The 19,964-nt window shown below is 40.3% G+C and overlaps 1 protein-coding gene across 2 annotated transcripts; it reads right to left on the bottom strand.

Annotated features, from left to right (window-relative positions):
* Nucleotides 1–1,552: 1,552 nt before the first annotated feature.
* LOC306797032 (fibronectin type III domain-containing protein 4-like) lies at nucleotides 1,553–13,537 on the bottom strand (the record flags this gene model as incomplete). Of its 2 annotated transcripts, none has more annotated exons than XM_079296197.1 (7): nucleotides 1,553–2,081; nucleotides 3,231–3,397; nucleotides 3,791–3,880; nucleotides 5,357–5,459; nucleotides 6,489–6,590; nucleotides 7,942–8,057; nucleotides 13,459–13,537. In XM_079296197.1, 7 exons carry the CDS (start codon nucleotides 13,535–13,537, stop codon nucleotides 2,040–2,042), a joined length of 699 nt encoding a protein of 232 aa, XP_079152323.1. In that variant the 3' UTR covers nucleotides 1,553–2,039. The 2 variants fall into 2 exon arrangements, with proteins under 2 accessions (XP_079152323.1, XP_079152324.1); XM_079296198.1 differs by lacking the exon at nucleotides 13,459–13,537 and adding an exon at nucleotides 8,843–8,970.
* Between the last annotated feature and the right edge of the window lie 6,427 nt (nucleotides 13,538–19,964).

Here is a 19,964-nt window from a genome sequence, read left to right on the forward strand (position 1 = left end):
AAAGACGGACCTCCTCAACACATCTGCCTTGACGCTCGCATACCCATAAGTGAAATATCCAGTGCAAAAGCGCTGCTCAGCCTGGATATTTGGAGCTCTTTGTGATTTACAACACCTCTGGTGTGACTGAAGGCACCAGGGTTTCTTTAAGCTGGTCTAAAATGTCATATTATTGGCTAAATGATCGATCTGTTTGCAGTTTGCGGGACACGAGCTGCGTCCGATAGTCAAGAGCCATGTGTTGTCCGCATATTACACAGGACACCAACATATTAAGAATCTTTTCATTTTTGCACAAAAATTTGTGACATCGACCCAAAACTATATCTATTCAACCTCGTCAGCACTTTTGAAAACACTGATGAATGGTTCATTAATGGCATCGTGTGATTTTGAGAACACTAATTGACGTCTTTCTGACACAATTCCTTTAAATGACATTATTTGTTTGTTTGCGGTTCCTTACGATTCATACACAACTCGTGAATGTTTTAAAATCTCAGTGAGTTTGTCCTCATTGAAATGTTAATTCCAGAAAAATGCCGATCTACTGTGTCTACATGTAAACAGACCATTACCTACTTACCTGTTGGTTATCCTGCATGCACTGACGAAATGATCATTTCTTTCATTTTTATTGAAACTGGAGAATACGGAGTCAGAAATTATAATCAGACACTTCGTCCACGAACATAATCTTTGTTTCGTTTCAAGTTACCGTCATGTAATCTGGAGCAACACAAATAAAGGAAATACGATGAAAATAAAATAAAAAAAAGTTTGATTCGACCATGACATTAGAGACAATATATATTCTTTCAATGCACTTTGCGTTCTCAAAGTCACTGGTTTCACTGTGTACATTCAAGAAAGAGCTGTCGGTGACAATGAGCCATGAACCCCATCGTGTGTGAACAGACTGCTCCCTCTTAAGGCCAAGATTTATTCTACATCCCAATCATTTTCTGAAGAACGGGGGCAGATGCATTTGCTTCCCGATGCACATGGAACCTGGCTGATCTGGTGAGTTGACCGACATGACGTCTCATTGAGTATTAATTAAAACTGCAGTTTTAGGATGTACTTATCAGGCAGCAGAGTATCGGAGAGATGCTTTTTTTTAGATGCTCAGACTTCTTTCCTGCAGTCATTTATTGAGTTTATATTATATTATTTTCCAACTTGGATTTTTGTGGCCTGAGATCTTGCAGCAGCATCGCTAAAGCTGAGTTAATGTTGACCATAGCAGCCTGAATTATTATACGCTGACCCTGTAGTTTAAGTCATTCAACAATACCAACCCAAAAAACACAGAGAAAAAAATATAGAAAGAAGCTCGATTTGCAGCTGCTGCATTTAAACTCACACAATGCAGGCTGGAAAGTATGCTGAGTCATCATAGATTGATTAAAAATGTCATGACTTTAACTAAATGCTAAAATTACGACTTGATTTAATCGAGTGTAAAATGAATCATCCGATACATTAAAATATGTATTTCCATCATACTTAAATTACCAATACTTTCAATTTAAACTATGTACACATAATACACTTGTTTTATTAATTAGGAGATGAAAAACAGATGAGATGAATTAACGTGTAGAAAAAACGAAATATTTGGAATGTAATCTCTCTCTCTCTCACACACACACACAGCTTTTGAATTCATTTGAGACAGACATGCATATATTCACAATTAGTCTTTAAAAGCAGAGGGTTAATAGAAATAAAAGGGACATGAGTCTGGCTGCAGGGCAGAAGTCCTCTCGAGCTGAACTCCTCCTTGAAAACCTGCATGTCCCATCTTCTGCCACTAGAGAGCAGCAGTCATCCATTTACTCCACAGTTTATTTGCATGGAGTGCTTCTTATTTTCCCATATTTTACAATCATTTTGACTCTCTGTCTTAGTCTATACATTCTTCATCTGTCATGATAATCCCACTGAAGTTCCTCAGGCAAAAGTCGCACATCACTGACTCCGTCCGTCCTGCGCTGTACAGCAAGATGTCGAGTCTCAAAGCCAAACGCCCAAACTCAGACTCGAATGATGCTGATGGAGGAGGAGGCTCTGTGGAGCTAAAAGAGAGAGAGGAGCACATGACTCATAAACCTGGGGAAGGATGTGTGTGGGCCTTATTCACATGCAGCGCCACGTGACCTCATGCACATTATACACGACGTCTGTGAAGGATTTATCAGCTCATCAATGACCTGTGCAAGCTTGACATTTCACACCGGCTCAGTTGAAGTTCTCACTTGATTGTATTCAGGTTTTGGCTGGAAAAATAAGAAATACGTCTTCCTTTTGGGGAGGATGACGAGGCACTCCTTGTTATCAAGCACCCAGACTTAAAATGAATCATGTTTGGCACTTCTTGTTTTGTTCTTGTTTTCCACTCATCAATTACTCAGCAAACGAACAACTCATCGTTTAAATCACTGATTAACAAAATCTCATCAAGGTTATATTTGGTTATTAAACCACGCTTTAAGTTTTACAATATACAGTACGGGTACATTTTCACGCTGTCACTGAAAGAATGCCACCAAAAGCAATGCAAAATGACTACGTTTCTAATTTAGACATGCACAAGCAATGAATGCAGAATACAACCGTCTCATCTGCATATAAACATTATCACATGAAGATGAAGGATACCTTCCTTTAAAGGTGCAATGTGTAACATGCTGCAAACAAACAGTGGTCAACACTTCACCTCTACTGGGTCCATACAATCGAAATGTAGTTATGAAATAAAAGCCAACTACTTCATATTTAAAACCACAAACTATCAAAACAGACCCTGTACCTTCAGTGTGATGGATCAGCCCTCGTAGCAGATATTTTATACGTTTTATAAAACACATTCTGATGTTCATTGATTTTTGAAAATGAACCCTTTTCATCTTAAGAGAACTGAGTGATTTGCTCCAGCTGACCGACTGGTCTCACTCTCCGTGGTCTCACTTTGACTGAGCATGTCACTGGTTAGATCCACAGCAACAACCCAACAAGCGCTCTCTGTTCCCTGCCTGCTGGTTTTATACTGCGCCATGATGGCAGCAGCTCTGGTTGCTAGGAGATCTCTGATGGAACTACAAAGGCTCTTTAGAGAGGAAATACTCCCGATCGTGCATTATAGAGCGGCGCTACAACAAAATGGAGAATGGAGGCGATGGAGAAGAAGGCGTGCTGATGAAGTTCAGGGAGAATGAATCAGTCACCCTGCTGCTGCGGACGGCTCCGTTGTGCTCGATGGGTGAGCTGCCGGCTGAAGTGCTGCAGTAAGGAGGAGGGGCTCGCACCAGCGGCCTCTTGGCTTTATCTTTGCAGCTGTTGGAGTCGTTGTCTTTGATGATGTCATACTGTCGGCAGAAGAGGGCGATGACGGCTGGGGAGGAAGATGATGAAGACGTGGAGGGCAGGAGAAAGTAAAAACACAAAGAACTGAACAGTCAGTCCTTACTGTATCGATTCACAAGCTAACATATTGATATGACTTTGTAAGCAGCATTTGAGAATATTTACAAACCAAACAATCAATTGATCAATTTAGAAAATATTCAACACATTGATGCATTATTAAAACAGTTCATAGTTCAAAATGAGCTCCACTTCAACCAACTCCAACAGTAAAGTCCTGCTTTTACATGAATGCATGAGCCATAATAACCTAGAACATATAGTAGTCGAACAGTCACAGGATTTTTTAAATTAATAATAACAACAATAATAATACTTCCCCCTGATAAACACACACACGCACACACACATCCAGGCGGACCTGCCCACAGCAGCAGCACAGTGGTGATGATGAGCAGCTCTCCCGTCTGTAAGTGAGGAGTCATGCCCAAACCTTCCATCGCCGGCTCATCTGAGGACAAACAAAGAGAACTTTATCGATTTTTCTCTCATCTTTGTTCATGAGCAGACAAAAAAAAGACAAGTATAAAGTTACAAGTCTTTCCCATTGTTGACATGAACTATATAACCGTCCGACAACAAAACACTGTCTCTGTGTAGAAAGTATCAATGCTGCTGGTAATTGTAGTGCGCATGGATATAATTATAAAGTGTGGAAACATACACATTTATTTGAACAAACTTTAAGATATAAGTACTTTACTATATATAAGGAAGATATAAGTACTTTACTATATATAAGGAAGATATAAGTACTTTACCATATATAAGGAAGATATAAGTACTTTACTATATATAAGGAAGATATAAGTACTTTACCATATATAAGGAAGATATAAGTACTTTACTATATATAAGGAAGATATAAGTACTTTACTATATATAAGGAAGATATAAGTACTTTACTATATATAAGGAAGATATAAGTACTTTACTATATATAAGGAAGATATAAGTACTTTACCATATATAAGGAAGATATAAGTACTTTACTATATATAAGGAAGATATAAGTACTTTACTATATATAAGGAAGATATAAGTACTTTACTATATATAAGGAAGATATAAGTACTTTACCATATATAAGGAAGATATAAGTACTTTACTATATATAAGGAAGATATAAGTACTTTACTATATATAAGGAAGATATAAGTACTTTACTATATATAAGGAAGATATAAGTACTTTACCATATATAAGGAAGATATAAGTACTTTACTATATATAAGGAAGATATAAGTACTTTACTATATATAAGGAAGATATAAGTACTTTACTATATATAAGGAAGATATAAGTACTTTACCATATATAAGGAAGATATAAGTACTTTACTATATATATATATAAGGAAGATATAAGTACTTTACCATATATAAGGAAGATATAAGTACTTTACTATATATAAGGACGATATAAGTACTTTACCATATATAAGGAAGATATAAGTACTTTACCATATATAAGGAAGATATAAGTACTTTACCATATATAAGGAAGATATAAGTACTTTACCATATATAAGGAAGATATAAGTACTTTACTATATATAAGGAAGATATAAGTACTTTACTATATATAAGGACGATATAAGTACTTTACCATATATAAGGAAGATATAAGTACTTTACTATATATAAGGACGATATAAGTACTTTACCATATATAAGGAAGATATAAGTACTTTACTATATATAAGGACGATATAAGTACTTTACCATATATAAGGAAGATATAAGTACTTTACTACATATAAGGAAGATATAAGGAAGATAAAAGAGGGACGATATGAAAGTACAAGATTGATGCAGGTGAAGTTTTTTCCTGTTTTCCTCTTAAAATAATTAAGTTAGAACGTAAAAATAAACGTGTATATACAGTATATAGATGTGTGTGTGTGTGTGTGTGTGTGTTTATTCACTGTGGTCCAGGACTCCGGCTGGATAATGATCACTCTTCTCCAGAGTCCTGAAGTGGATGGCACGGCTGGGCTGGCTGTCATCCTGCAGCCCAACAGACTGCACCTAAACCCCCAAAGAAAGACCCAGTTTCTTCAGGTGAAAACATGAAGCACTGCTCATACCTTTCAGGAAGCGTAGTTGGACTTCTATACAGCTCAACACTGGGTACATTCCCAGCTGACATTAGCTGAGGATTATGTAACGCTGACAAGAAACTGGCTTGCGAGGGTATATTTAGCGAGCAAATGGTGCTTTGGTTTTTGGGCGGGATCATGAATGATCAGTGGAGGACGAGCAAAACTGGAAATGTAGAAGCAGACTGAAAGCTTGGAAGATAAAAGAGGGAATAAAGATTTCAGCTAAATACTCATTTGGGAACATTTTCAGCAAAGCAAAACATGAAGCAACTCGCAAGAAATAAAGTTTGATGAGGTGTTCTTCATTCAAACTGATTATTAAGATTCTTCCAGCAGCTACAGTCACCAAACTGCATTCATAAATTCTCTTATCATTTGACCGTCCTCTCATCAGTGCATTGCTCACTGACTCTTCTAAAGGACATCCGCACATTTAACTGAGTCCTCCAGCTGAAGGACAATCTGTATCTATCTGTTAAGCTTTAGTGGATTCTAAAATGTTTAATAGAGTCACTTTAGACTCTTCCTTTAGATGGCAGCTGTAGTTTGTGCTGGCTTTAGATTCAAGAAACCATGAGCTCTACAAAGAAAATGTTCTGTTCATGAAACACACAGGAGGTTTAAGAATAAAAGTCAATTTCTAAAATGCAGTTCATCATCAATGAGGTTCCTCAGTTGAATGCATGCTTTTCCTCAAAACTATTTATCAGCTTTTTCCAGACTATTTAATAATGTCACCTTTTATGTTGTCTAAGAATTGACAGGACATAAACCTGCTTTATGGTAAACTATCATCATTAAATCAGGTATTTACTGTCAGCCTTATACCCTTATACCTGCTCTTCTTAAACATGACAACAGATCAACCCAAACTAGAAGAGTCGAGGCAGCTTCCTTAAGAGGTGTGTGTGTGTGTGTGTGTGTGTGTGTGTGTGTGTGTGTGTGTGTGCCTCACCTGGACGCTGTAGTGTGTGTCCTCGTCCAGATCCCAGAGCACACACCAGCGGCTGGACGTGTTCACCTCTCGGATGGAGCGCTGCATCAGGCCGTCCTGCCTCTGGAACAGATGAAGGACATGTAATATAAAGCCGCTGCACCGCTGTGTTGAATTTAACATCATTATTTCCACATTTCAAGACAGACGCCAGGAATGCAAATTAAATCCAGCTGCAACGAGCCGCGTCGCTTCACTCGTACTCATTCAGCTCAGACTGTTCCTGTCCCACTGGGAGGAACTCTTTTCTTCTTGAAGATATGCATGATTGACAGCTGCCTTTTACATAACTGCATCTAATATTTTCAGCCCTTATGTACATCTTCACCCTCACTAAGAGCCACTTCTGATGACTAACATCCTGCATACCTGCTCCATCACCTCCCGTATTAATATTCGAGTAAGGATTTTACATGAGAGCTTTCTGAGGTTATGGCAGGAGATGTTTTACATCCACATCCTGGTTTCTTGCAAATGCCACGAGGTTGATGGATTCTGAGTCAGACGTAAGATGACTGAAAAGAAAGAGAAGAGCTGTTTGGCACCGTGGATGTTCCTCCTGTGAGTCCTGGCCAAATCATTTCCACTAATGGAGACGACTCCCACTCAGAGCTGAGCTAATCTCTGACTCTCCTCCTGCCAAAGTGTGGGTTGTAAAAACTGATGAGAATGAACGGAGCTGAGTTAGCAGCCGGGGTGTCAGGAGATGTGAGACGGACAATACGTGGTGATGTACGAGCAGAATGAGACGTTTCCCAACCAGAGCTACTTTAACCGCAGCACAAAGAGGTGCTGAAGCCCCTGCAGCTGCCGGGGACTGTGTTTGTGCAACTCGTGTAAAAAATAGAAGTTTGAAATCCAAGTAGTTCAGATGCAAACTTGACCAAACTAAATGATCAATTGTATGAAAACATTGTTGCTTTTATATCATCAATATACATCCAATGTTAAGTTGGAATAAACCACTGGTCTCTACCGTGTTTCTTATTTTCAATTCACCAAGTCCATGACCAATATTTGTCAAGTCGTTCTTGCTCACTGGATACTTAAGTTCCACTTCTTCTTTTGGCTGGAAATGTTTGTAATCAGGAGATTTGTTTTTTTTATCATCACTACAAAAAGTACCGACGTCAACCTGCAGCCGGCCTCGACATTAACCCGCTGAATGAATGTATTCCTCAGACGCTATGTTTTCTGGGTGTTCATCGCTTCAATCTGTTTCCCTGCAAATTGAATTGTCCGTCAACCAGAAGAGAGCGCAGGGAGAATCTGACGAGAGACAGATGAACTCATTATTTTCCAAGCTTTTTGAGGATGAAAGCAATTGAAACAAATCCATCTGTGAGCTCATTACCACAGATCGTAAATGTTCTCACACACACACACACACACACACACTACAACGTCACTGTACCTGCTGTGAGATGGAGTACCCGATCACAGTGTCCCCCTGAGGGACGTTCCAGGTCACCATGGCCGAGTGCACCCTCAGCTGAGTCACCGACACGTTCACCGGGGCTGCTGGCACAGCTGTGAACACACACACACACACACACACACACACACACACACACACACACACACCGAAACACAAAGGTATTACTTATTAAGGACGGTCAGAAGCACCTTTAGAGTTTACACTTTGAGTGCAGTTTCTGGAAAGACACCACATGGCCGAAAGTGGACACGCCAACATCATACCCATATGGACAAATCTGCAGCTATAACAGCCCCCTCCATCCTGCTTTCAGGCTTCAACCAGACATTACTGGGCATTCAACTGCACATTAAGTTCAAATTTCCCCAAAATGTCAAACTAACAATCTACAAAAGATTTAGGCTGGTGTTTCCTGGCGAACATTCAGATGTCCCCCTGTCCTTACAGCGACGCCCTGGACACATAAACAAACAGCCATACTGATATTCCATCATGTTCCCACCAGCCGCCTGTCCAAGTGTCCTTGAGCGAGACGCTTGTGAGGATGACTGTCCCATTCCCTACGTCACTGTGGATTAAAGTGTCCATTAAATGGCTGAGATGTAAATATTTGATCATTTGCAAAAGATGAGAAACACACACACACACACACACACATATACTGTACTTAAAACAGCAGCCAATTAGGGCATCAAGGCTCAAAAAAGGACTTTGCATTATGACATATTATAATCCAATGGAAATCTGAATTCTCTTCACGTTGTGTGTTCAAATAGAAACACAAAGCCAAACGGCAATGAGAGCTCAAATGAAGAGAACATCTTCACCAATTTCACATCACATAGCTGCAAAAAAACAAGCAACTACAGAAACGCACTGCATGTAAAAGGTGATGCACTCGGCTGGAACACGCTTGTTGTTGCCATGGTTTCAGGCTCATTGATGAACTCCTGAATCCAGAAACAACAAAACACAGAAATGACAGCAGCGTGGCTTCCCTTTTGTTGAAAGAAAAGGCTGCTGGAGGAAGCAGCACTGACACCAACTCTCCAAAAATACAGACTGAAAAAAGAGAGTAGCAGAGCGAAAGCATCCAGTCGGGCTCTGTGGAGAATGACCGTGAATGTCAAGCTCATCTCAGGCTAACAAGCTAACCACAGCTCCTTCTGCAAGCCAGCCTTCCTCCGCTCCCTGCAGTGGTCCAGCCATCAATCAACACATCCTCTGATACTGCCGCGCAATCTAATCAATACTCTGTGATAGAGAGCATCGAGTTCTTTTAATCTGTGATTTCATACATTTCCCAGAAACCCCTTGTGACAGCACAGAGGAAGGCTTATGAACCTGTTGCACTCAGCATGTGGAGGTGGAGTGAGAGAAAGTGGGAGGCTTTTATTTTGGTCAGTTGAGAAAAAGCAACATTGTTGACGACCCAATGTATCCTGTGGCTGCGATGCATGTTGGTCTATATCTCCTGAGGCTGTGGGCGTGGAAATTGGCCACTGTGCTGATTAATTCCTCTCTGTGTAATCACTGAATGTCTGTGCTGAAAGAGGCTCCTTGATCCCGTGGAACCGCCCTGAAGCCCGACGCTCGGAGCTCAATTTTTGAATTATTTTCTGAAATTGAACGCTGCACTATTTGGCCAAAAGTATGTGAACAACACCCAAATATTACACCACATGTGATTGTTGAACATCTCATCCGAGAGCTTTAGGGCTCAACTTCTACAGAAACATCCTGTTGTTGGTTACGTTTGTACGGTGTGCATATTAGCCGTCTGTGGCAAATAAACACCGACTGAACCAACAGTCTAATTCATGTGAACATTTGCTGATGCAACAAACCTTCAACCTTCAACCTTCGTCTGGCTCACAGCCGGTGATCCAGTTCATCCTGAAGGTGCGTGATGGAGTTGAGGTCAGGTCAAGTCACATCAAACGAGGAAAATGTCCAAGTTTAAAGAGGGAATGTTCTTCCACAAACTGTATTTTGTTTCAAATATCATTGATAAGCATGTCTGCATACTGTCGGTAGTACATCTAATCATGATGCCACATGAGGATTGTTCCTTTACGGAGAGAATAGAGGACACCTTGACATAAAACACAAGTGTATGTAGAATAAATAATCCCATCCTCCACCTACACACATTCAAAACCATGTTCCCTCGTCCCTGCCAATGACAGCTAAGATCCCCCTCCTACTCCCATCACGTTACGGCTGCCAAATCCCAAACGCTTTCATCTGCCAGGGCTGCAACGGAGTGCTCACACAGTGAATAGACTTCTGCAATTACATTATACACACCAGGAGAGGAGAGGAGACGAGAGGGGAGGCTTAGGTGGAGTCAGGAAGACAGAGGGAAAGAGATGGAGATGAGAGAGGTAGGAGGATGAAAGATGACAGGAATATGACATAACAATTATTATTAATAGCAATTATCTTGGGCAGATACCAAGAGATGGCGGGTGAATTTTCAATCTTTTGGTTTCAGAGAGAAAAGACAGACGAAGGGCAAAGTGAGATGGATAGACGGAGAGGGAGGATAAAAGATCAATGATGGGGAGTGGTAAGAGATGGAGAGAGGGTGGAGGGAAACGGGGAGGAGGAGAACAGGGATATTGATTCAATTATGAAATACAGCGGTTCAATGGATGTAAGAGCGCGCGCACACACACTCCTTACTTGTCCTTGTTTGTCCTTCATGTTTTCAGCTGGTTTGTATAAATTATTTTTTCATGCCCATTCATTCATTTTTAAACATTTCAGGACGCATTTAGCCACGTTTATAATTGTTCTATTTTAAGACAAATTTGTGATTCTCCTCTTAAATTGAACTACACAGTTTATAATATCATCATGAAGTAAATGCCAGATTTAATCCACACATTAAACCAATAGAGATATTTACTACTCTATAACCCATACAAGCAGAAGAGGATGTTTTTACATTATTTTATCAAATAATTTTAGTCTGAATGAATAAACGATTTTGTCAATATTTCCATTAAAAGTCCATTTTGGTTTTATTCCACCAAACAACAGTTTTTTCCATAATATCTCAACCTTTTCACAGGAAGTGACAGCTGAAGCTTCAGCGCTGTTTTCATATGCATCATCTGCAACACAGAGGTTTTGCTAAGAAATTGGAGCTGAAGTTCAACCAAAAATGTGGGGTATCTTTTTTCAAACACATGCACACACACTCACATTGTGTTTGATCTTTCCACACAATGCTCTATTAATTAATTATACGATGAGACAGACAAAAGCTTCCACCAAACATACATTTTCTTGTCAAATCCAACTCTGTGTTTCTCTGCAGCTCCTAGCAACACAACAATGACAGCGTCTCCACCAGCGACAAAAACAACAAGCCTCGAGACAGCCGTTGTTTACATCGTGTGTCTCTGACGTAAGACTCAGAACCTAAATCACAGCCAATTGTTTGCTGATGAACTCAGACAGTCCAATCTGGCTCATGGCTTCCTACCTTCTGTGGGACGGGTGGATGCTGGAGATACAGTAACAACATGTACATGCTGATTAAGATACAGTATGAACATGGGCCCCTAACCCTGAGACAATAGTGCCTGGGCTAACATGTTAAAGGCCCCCGATCCCTCCTATAAAGACCCGGAGACACAGAGAAAGACCAAAAACACAACACTTCTTTTCACTGGTTGCTTTGTTTGTTTTTGAGTCCTTTTAAACGGAGGTTCTGGCCCCTTGGCCCACTCAGCAATCCTTCCATGACTGTGATCATATACTGGTCAAACATGACATGATCAGAGTTTTAATTCTTGTTTCATTTTCTGCAAGTCAAGTGAAAGTTAATGATCACATTATGCAAAAACATGTTTGACTTGGACCCAGATGTCAGCAATTGAGAATTTAAATTTGCTCTCTGTCGGTTAAGTTTAGTCACGTCCTGCAACAACTCATCAAAGCGATGCTGCAACAGGAGACACAGGGATCATTGCAATCATCAGGTTTGCAGGGACGATCAGAGTCAACAGACAATAAGAATAAGCACAATCAACAATGAGAGCAGCGATGTGAGGCAGAGCGGAGCAGAACGGCAGCCCTCCATTCGTGAGTAAAGAAGCTCTTTGCCCCGCTTCTTTTCAATGAAGACCTCCTGTGCTCCCTGACGTGCCGCGAATGTTCAGCTTCCATCTTTCAGCTCCTTTTCCAAAAAACATTGGAGAACTTTTGTTCTGAAAACTAACAGCTCTCGTCTCGGTTTTCATCTCGGAGCAGTGCGACGTAACAGAGAAAAGTCATGAAACTATTCTGTGAGCATCACAGAGTAGTAATGGTGGAAGTATTTCTCATCCATGTTGGCCTAAAAGTTTAAACTAAAAGTTCTTTGAGTTTTTACATCTAAACTCCAATGACAACTGGGCCAACTCAACCGAATGGAGCTCAATGTCAACAATGATTCATGACTCTCAGATGAATATCACATGTTCAAGTGCAACTCAAAAGTACAACTTCCCAAATCCTTCACACCGTCAAAATGTAGTTTGCAATACCAGCACAGCAAACATCATATCACAGACAATAATGCTACTCATTCATTATAGTCTCCAACATGCAGTAAATGCCATTATTATTATTAAGAATTAGGAAAAGTTGAGTTTCAGTGTTGTCCCACAGTGATGCAGAGGCAAACAGATCTGCTTGGTGAGGCTGAATATGACCGCAAGTTATTGTTGAACAAACAATGTTTCCGAGTCAATAAAGACCTTTTAAAATCAGAAATGATTGCAGGTAGAAATATCGTGCTAATAAATCAGTTCGTCCTGCCTTTCATAAGATGTTCTCCTGATTTATGTGTTGTTGCTCCAGGGAGCAACAACACATTAATGGCTGTGTACTTTATGATTTCATGAAAATGTCTTCATCTTGAAAACAGCATCCATATGCAGGAAAACCACAAAAACAAAATGTCTAAACATGGAGAAAAAGACCAAGCAGCTTGGTCTGTGGGGATACTTTCCCTCTGATTCACATTAGTTTAACGTCCATTTTCTTGTTACTGGTAAACATATAAATTAGGAACAGGATGTTATTGCTTCAGAAACACCTGAATGATGACCTGCAGTATTTACTGCTTCTATTCAAGCATATTTATGGTTTTTGAAAACGATATTTCTGTCAATATTTCGGGGAAATTATCATTTCACTTTCTTTTTCTATTTGTTATTTTATGAGAGAGGTGGTTGGAGAGACAAACAAAAACAAATCTATGATGCATTTCAGCAAATATGCTAGAAGACAATTGTCTGGTTTACTAATTTGATGAGGTTTGTATTTTTCTAATGTATTTTTACACATTTGAAACACACGTGTCTTGTCCTATACAAAATCCCTTCAGTATCTCAGTTCAGACAGATGTTTGCACCTGGAAACGTTGTGTCTGGACTTCACTTTAAAGCCACACTGACGATGAGAAGTTGAAAATATAAAAGAGTGAAGACTCACTGGCTCCGACCAGCCCCGGTGTTTGCCAGCAGGTCAGCAGCAGCAGCAGCCCGAGGTCCAGGTGAAGAGACGCGGTCATAACCTTCTCCGTCCTCGCGCACGCACACGCGCGCACCTCTGGCTCTTCTGCACGCCTTCTCCTCTTCCCCTCCTTTAACTCTCTTGCGTTTTACTGGAAGTTCCCCCACAGGGTCACCACTGTTCCCACACCATCTTCATCCCCAGCACCCGCACTGCTTCCTCTCTCCTTCTGCGTCGGTTTTATTCACAACTTGCACAAAGTAGGTCAGTGGTATGCAGCTGCGAAGTCAAATATGATGAATGGAAACGCGACGACGCCGCTCAGCACAGGCAGCATAATCCCGCAGCCTGGAGACGCTAACAGGTAGTTCTCTGCATGCATCTAGCGGGCTCGGTTTTGCGTCAAATCCGCCTTTCTCCGCGGCAGGTGGAAGGTCGCGAGGGTTTCAGCACCGCGGACAGCGCTCCGGCAGATCGGCTCTCATTCCAAGCGAAGCCAGAAGAAATCTTCTTTGTGTGAGGATTTAAATAAATAAATAAATAAATAAATATAGGGTGATATTTATAGGCGGGAGACGCAGGAGCGCAACAGTGGTCCGTCTCATCCAGCTCCGGTTCAGTCTGACAGATTATGGGAAGCCTGGAGGATCAGAAAATGTCTGTCCGCAGGAGCTTCGGGTAACTCCTCCAGTCAACACACACGCATCCTCAAACACAACAGGCACGCACGAGACTGACGTAACAAATCCTGTCACTGCACTGAGGAGGGAGGAAGAGGCGGGAGAGGATGGTGTGGATTTCATTACCCTGAACTACCTGGCAACTGTTGATTATGTAATCTGATTACTTTTGACATGCCGTATTGGAATAAAATAATCCATCAGCGTTGCATTAATTGAGGATTAAAATACTTGTCCTCAAGATGGAAATATTCATTTATTATCTGATGGATTATCTCCTCTTCTCCGTTTACATCATCAAAGAGTTCATCAAATCATCAAATGAGTTTAAAGTTTTCCAGCTGGCTGGCAAACTGCACAACAGATACAAACACCCCAATTTCATGTCTTTTTGAGGATTATTTTACCACAAAAATCATTGCTGCACAACTTACAAAATCAGTGACATCTTTAGATAACGTCTCAACTTCTATCTCGTGTTATCGTTGGGATATTCTATATTCTATTTCAATTCAACTTCATTAATTCACGAAGGCAATATGATTATGGGTGAGTTCAGGGTACAGACAGACATGTATAAGTGAAGGAGCTGGTTAAGACTGTGTTGGGCAGATGTGGCAATGGTTTATAAAAAAACTAATCTGAAATAAAGGTCAATGATAAATATAAATCAGGAAACAGTCCACAATCATTTGTGATTATATCTATACCTTTATTGCTTGTTTTGAAAGGAAAAAATAAAGTTAATTATTGTCCATTTCAACTAAAGAAAATAAACTTTATTTTATTTACTCTCTATAGTTCACTTGGATTAAATACATCTCTGTTTTGCTGCGTGTGTCCCTCTACTATTGATATTCATATTGAAATGTATATTTTACAATTACTTAGAATTCAATCCATTTAAATATGTGATTGAAAAAGACTTGGCAGTAACCAGAAGGATGTCCAGCCTGGATGTTACACCTTGTGCTCATGTTTAATGTCGAAGTGATTGCTTACATGTTTTATTATCTGTAATCGTGACACCAGACATAATTCCTGGTTCAGCTCATGCGTCTCGTTCATATCTCCACATCCTAATGAGGACAAACAGATGACTGCAGATGTTTGCCCCTGTGTACCGACTCTCTCCACCAAGGGGCGCTAGCAGCCTGCAGATTCAAGGATATTCATCAATTTCCTGCATTTTACTACTGTATTTTATTTCTTTCTTATTTTATTTCTTATTTCTTTTATTTCTTTTTAGTGTTTTAATGACTGTTTTTAATGTTTGTTAATTGTTTTTAAATCTCCTTTTTTGCCTTGTGTTTTGATGCTTTTAGTGGTTTTATGTGAAGCACTTTGAATTGCCTTGTTGAAATGTGCGATACAAATAAACTTGCCTGCAGAACATTATTTGTCCTTTGGCGACACCCCGTCACAACTAAAGATGCATTCAATGAAGAGGGGAAACTGGAGGACATTTGAGCTTCTGCACCAAATCTCATGGCGATGCGTTTCATGTTTGTCAAGAAATTTCACTCAAAACCCAAAATGTTAACCTCAGGGGGGCTAGAGGAAAAGTCAGGGGGATCACTAACATCAGTGTTCATCCTCTAAGGAGCATGAACACTAAACACGCTGCTAGCTCTCAAACTCATGCAGTATATTAACATGAGTTCCAGCGTTCACATTTGTTCCTAAAACATCAACCAAGCCATCTTTACTCTTACACTTGGCGAGCCATCCTGAAACAGTTCTTTAAAAAACAAATGCATTCTATAAAAAGCACTGAGCTGCAGGCTTCATTCCAATCTTCCACAGCTGAGTGGGTTATGCTTCCTTACAGTCTCCCTCAGAGATGTGAATGCAAATCACAACACATGATGATGGCGAGCATCCCTGCTGAGGTTGGACAGATCATTTACTTTCATTCAAAGACTGTCCCTACATGAATTCAGCTTCTTCATTTATTATATTTCACACATTTATCCGGCCGTGACAACCTCTGGTTGAAATGCTTGAAATCACAAGGCCTAATTATAGATTTATTTATTTATTTGCTAATTATGAAAGCCAGCCATGCATAGGCTAAGTGAGCAGCTCCACATATGGTGCTGCAGCCATGAGGAATGTCAGAGACCACGTCCATGCTGCAGGACGCCACTAGGCTTTTAAGGTTGGTAGTTTGACGCCTGAGAAAAGAAGAGACATTGTGAAGAGTGTCCAGAACGTCATGTTGTAGTGAGCAGTGAGCACTGTGCCAGACTCCATTAAAGAAATAGAGTGTTATATATATATATATATATATATATAGAGATCCTTGAGAATAATAACATATTCACAAATACACAACCGTAACCCTGAGCTCTTAAACCAAAATTTCCCATTTAACCAGCCCTCACCTCTATGTTTGTGAGCACATTTAGTCCCCACAAGAATAGAATAAGAAGGCCACACAGGCCCTTGCATACTCCATGCAGACACTCACACATGAGTCAACAGTGACACTTCCAGTATATTCGGGGCATTAAGGCTTCAGTCCTACCGACACCCAGGGGAACTTGTGTCCTTTGTCAAAGCAACTGGTTCTGCCACACTGGCAGCTTCAGCTAGGAGGCGGCGTGTGTGTGTGTGTGTGTGTGTGTGTGTGTGTGTGTGTGTGTGTGTGTGTGTGTGTGTGTGTGTGAGAGAGAGAGAGTGACAGGGAGTATGAAAGACAGAGAAGTCACTGTATATACATACTCTATAATGTCATTAAACACAGTGGGTTCCCATGCTGCAACAACACCTTAAAAAACCCTCCATAAATCCAAAAGTACTTACAGTCACACTCAAACCGTTTGATTGACAGCTAGCACCAGTACAGCTACGAGTGCTTAGCAACAAGGACAGAGACGAGATGTATTATAGCTCTTAATCTGTCATCTTGACAGGAAGGAGGATTTTCCCCGCAGGAACTGCAGCCAAAAAACGCTGGACTTTCATACTGAATTTTAAACCTGAGACCATTCAATCTTCTTCAAAGGCTTTCGCCATTCTTTCATTATGATTTCATTCTATTTTCAGCTGTTAGCACTGCTGATGCCATTACCGTTGTTTTCTTTATGGGATACTTGTGCAATATCCTAAATGTTAAGTACGTGATAACAGATTAAAAAAAGAGAAAAGAACCGAATCATAAAATCTATAGTTGTGATATAATATTGCAAACTGCTTCCATTTCCAAGTTAGTCAGTGGAATCAACTCTTACTTAATTAATCTACTCATTCAAATATTTATTCTGAGTTCACACAGCAAGTCATCCAAACTAAATTACAAATAATTGACGGAAAAGAGGCAACCGTTGTAGATTTTGAATCTAAAAGTACACTGTTAAGTTTTGGGAAAGATCCCAGCCGTACTCAAAAGAAAACTGTTGATTGATGGTGGGAAAAGAGGTGCGAACAGATGTTTCTCATGTCAGAGGTCACACGACTTATGCATTTCTTTTGAAGAATCTGAGGTTATTGGCAGTAAAATACAACATTTTGTCACGATATCAAACTCACTTGCAATAACCTTCATTCCATAATCAATCCTGAAATGTTTATTCGAACTATTTTGATAATGGATTCATTGTTTCAATCGTTTTAAAATAATATCATAATTCATCATTTTTATCATAATTGTGATGATTTTCTGAGGTTAAATGCTTACAAATTGAAAATTGGTAATATTGTGTTTTAGAGTAATTGAGAAAATAACCAGAGGATTAATGATCCTTCATTTTCCAGCATTTTCCCATTCAGGTTCCCTGGTAAGAAACTACAAAACTATATTTAATTTCTGTCATTTAATTATTAATGCCTGATAAACTGTATGTCTACTGCATGCAGATATCTATCTGCAGCTTTTAAATATTTAATAAATGCAGTCTGGCTGTTTCAGTCAACTCCACTTACTTGAGGCCCCCGAGGTCCTCTCGAGTGTTTGTGTGTTCCGGGGACCTCTAACTTTGCTAGCATCAAAAACTGTCCTTCTGAGGTTCAGTGATGTTCCTCCATGTGTGTGCGAGTGCGTCTCCAGCCTCTGGCATGGTCAGGTCCGATTTCTATCACTGCACTCTTTGGACGAGATAAGAAAATGGTTTGCTCTGCCGCTGCAATGCACCAGTTATCCATGAGTTTATGTGTATTCTCATTCATTCATTCATTTATGCATCCATTTGTGCATCGATTCATTCCTCATCAAACCTCTTTGTAAATCATCTCCAGCCCAGATGTGTATTCTTGCGCTGCCTGCCCTGCAGTTACCCATAATCCCCTGGCTCATATCACTGTAGTTCAGCACATGGTTGCCTTGCTCATCAGCCTCATCTGATTTCACAGCTGTATGTGCCCGGCATCGTAACATGTCAGATCTCATCGGACAGTACGAGTCTAAATCCTATCAGGATTGTTCCAGAGGAGCCCACAAAATAGATTTCCGTCGTACAGAATTTGTTAGGACTCAATAGCAGTGTTCTGTCCTGTATTACCACCAAGGTAATCCTGGGATTGAAGCAGACACCCTGGGAAATATTATGTCACTGTTAACACCTCTGTGAGTCTGTCGGTTCAAAACATAATAAATATGAATGTAAATGAAGAGCATTTTAACGGCAACCGTTTCATCAGAAGAGGAAGAACCAAGAGGACTGAAATTATCAAACGTACACTTGCTAAAAGCTGCGTAACGCTGCGTTGTTGGGTGTCATTTATCAGCGAGCTTGGGACTACAAGTGACATTACACAGTCGTTTGATTCAAGGGTGAAATGAGATTATAATTGCCTAACAGGGGTTTAAAAGGAAGATGATGACACAAAAGACCCTCCCTAGAAAAGTGAGGTCAAAGGTACGGGAAGCAGGCTTAAACACCACTCAAACCACAAACGCTTCGGGTTGGCGTTTGTTTTTGATCAGGCGACAGCTCCGGGTCTGAAAAATGAAGCCAACACGCAAGTGCCAAACACTGCAGTTCCTTAAATGGCCAATTGACATTGGCTCCAAAAGCCAGCCAAAATGTTCTTCCACAACATCTCCAGAATCTCTCCAGAATATCAAGGTTAATATTTAATTCATCCTCCTTCAGAAAACAGCTTGTTGGATTAATACGGGAAATACAGCATCCCTACATGACTCAGTGTTGTCTGCTCATCAATATGTAATACAGCGTCCCTTGTGTGCGATGTGTTTTCTTCGGCGGCCCTTCAAAAAACTTAACTTCCTCATGAATAAATATTGCATCCTGCATCTGCATGGTACAGTATATTGTTTCTTTGTACAGCAACAAAGCAGGAACACAGTGTTTGAGCCCGGAGGAGTCAGACACAGTCAAAGTCCCTCACCAAACAGAAGTCTATTCATCATCGGTTTTTGCCAGGAGGCAGTGTGTACCCATTACTGGCTGCATTGACCACATCTGTGGAGCGAGTCGGGGGATGTTTTCCATTCGGAACATGGAGTTGCTTTGTGTGCAGCAGCTTCAGAGTTAAGGGCGAAGAGGGCTTTTAGAGCATGCTGAACGCTTACGGGAGGTTTATTGTGTCCACGACACAAGAGTGCTGCAGTTATGGCTATCGGGGACAAACTCAACATCAAAAGAAGATTGTTAGATTATTAAATGGAAAAAGGTTCAAAAGGGCTTCTATATTTCCTTTTAAAATACATTTGTGTATGTTTAAGTATAGCTTCTTTCTATGTTCATTGACTTCTATATTCATTCTCCACAATACTCGTTTATGCAGAGCCTGGTGGAATTTCTTCATTTTTGATGCGTTTAGAAAATTCTTTCACATCTA

The sequence above is a fragment of the Melanostigma gelatinosum genome (genome assembly GCF_949748355.1).
Source record: "Melanostigma gelatinosum genome assembly, chromosome: 24".
Taxonomy (NCBI): domain Eukaryota; kingdom Metazoa; phylum Chordata; class Actinopteri; order Perciformes; family Zoarcidae; genus Melanostigma; species Melanostigma gelatinosum.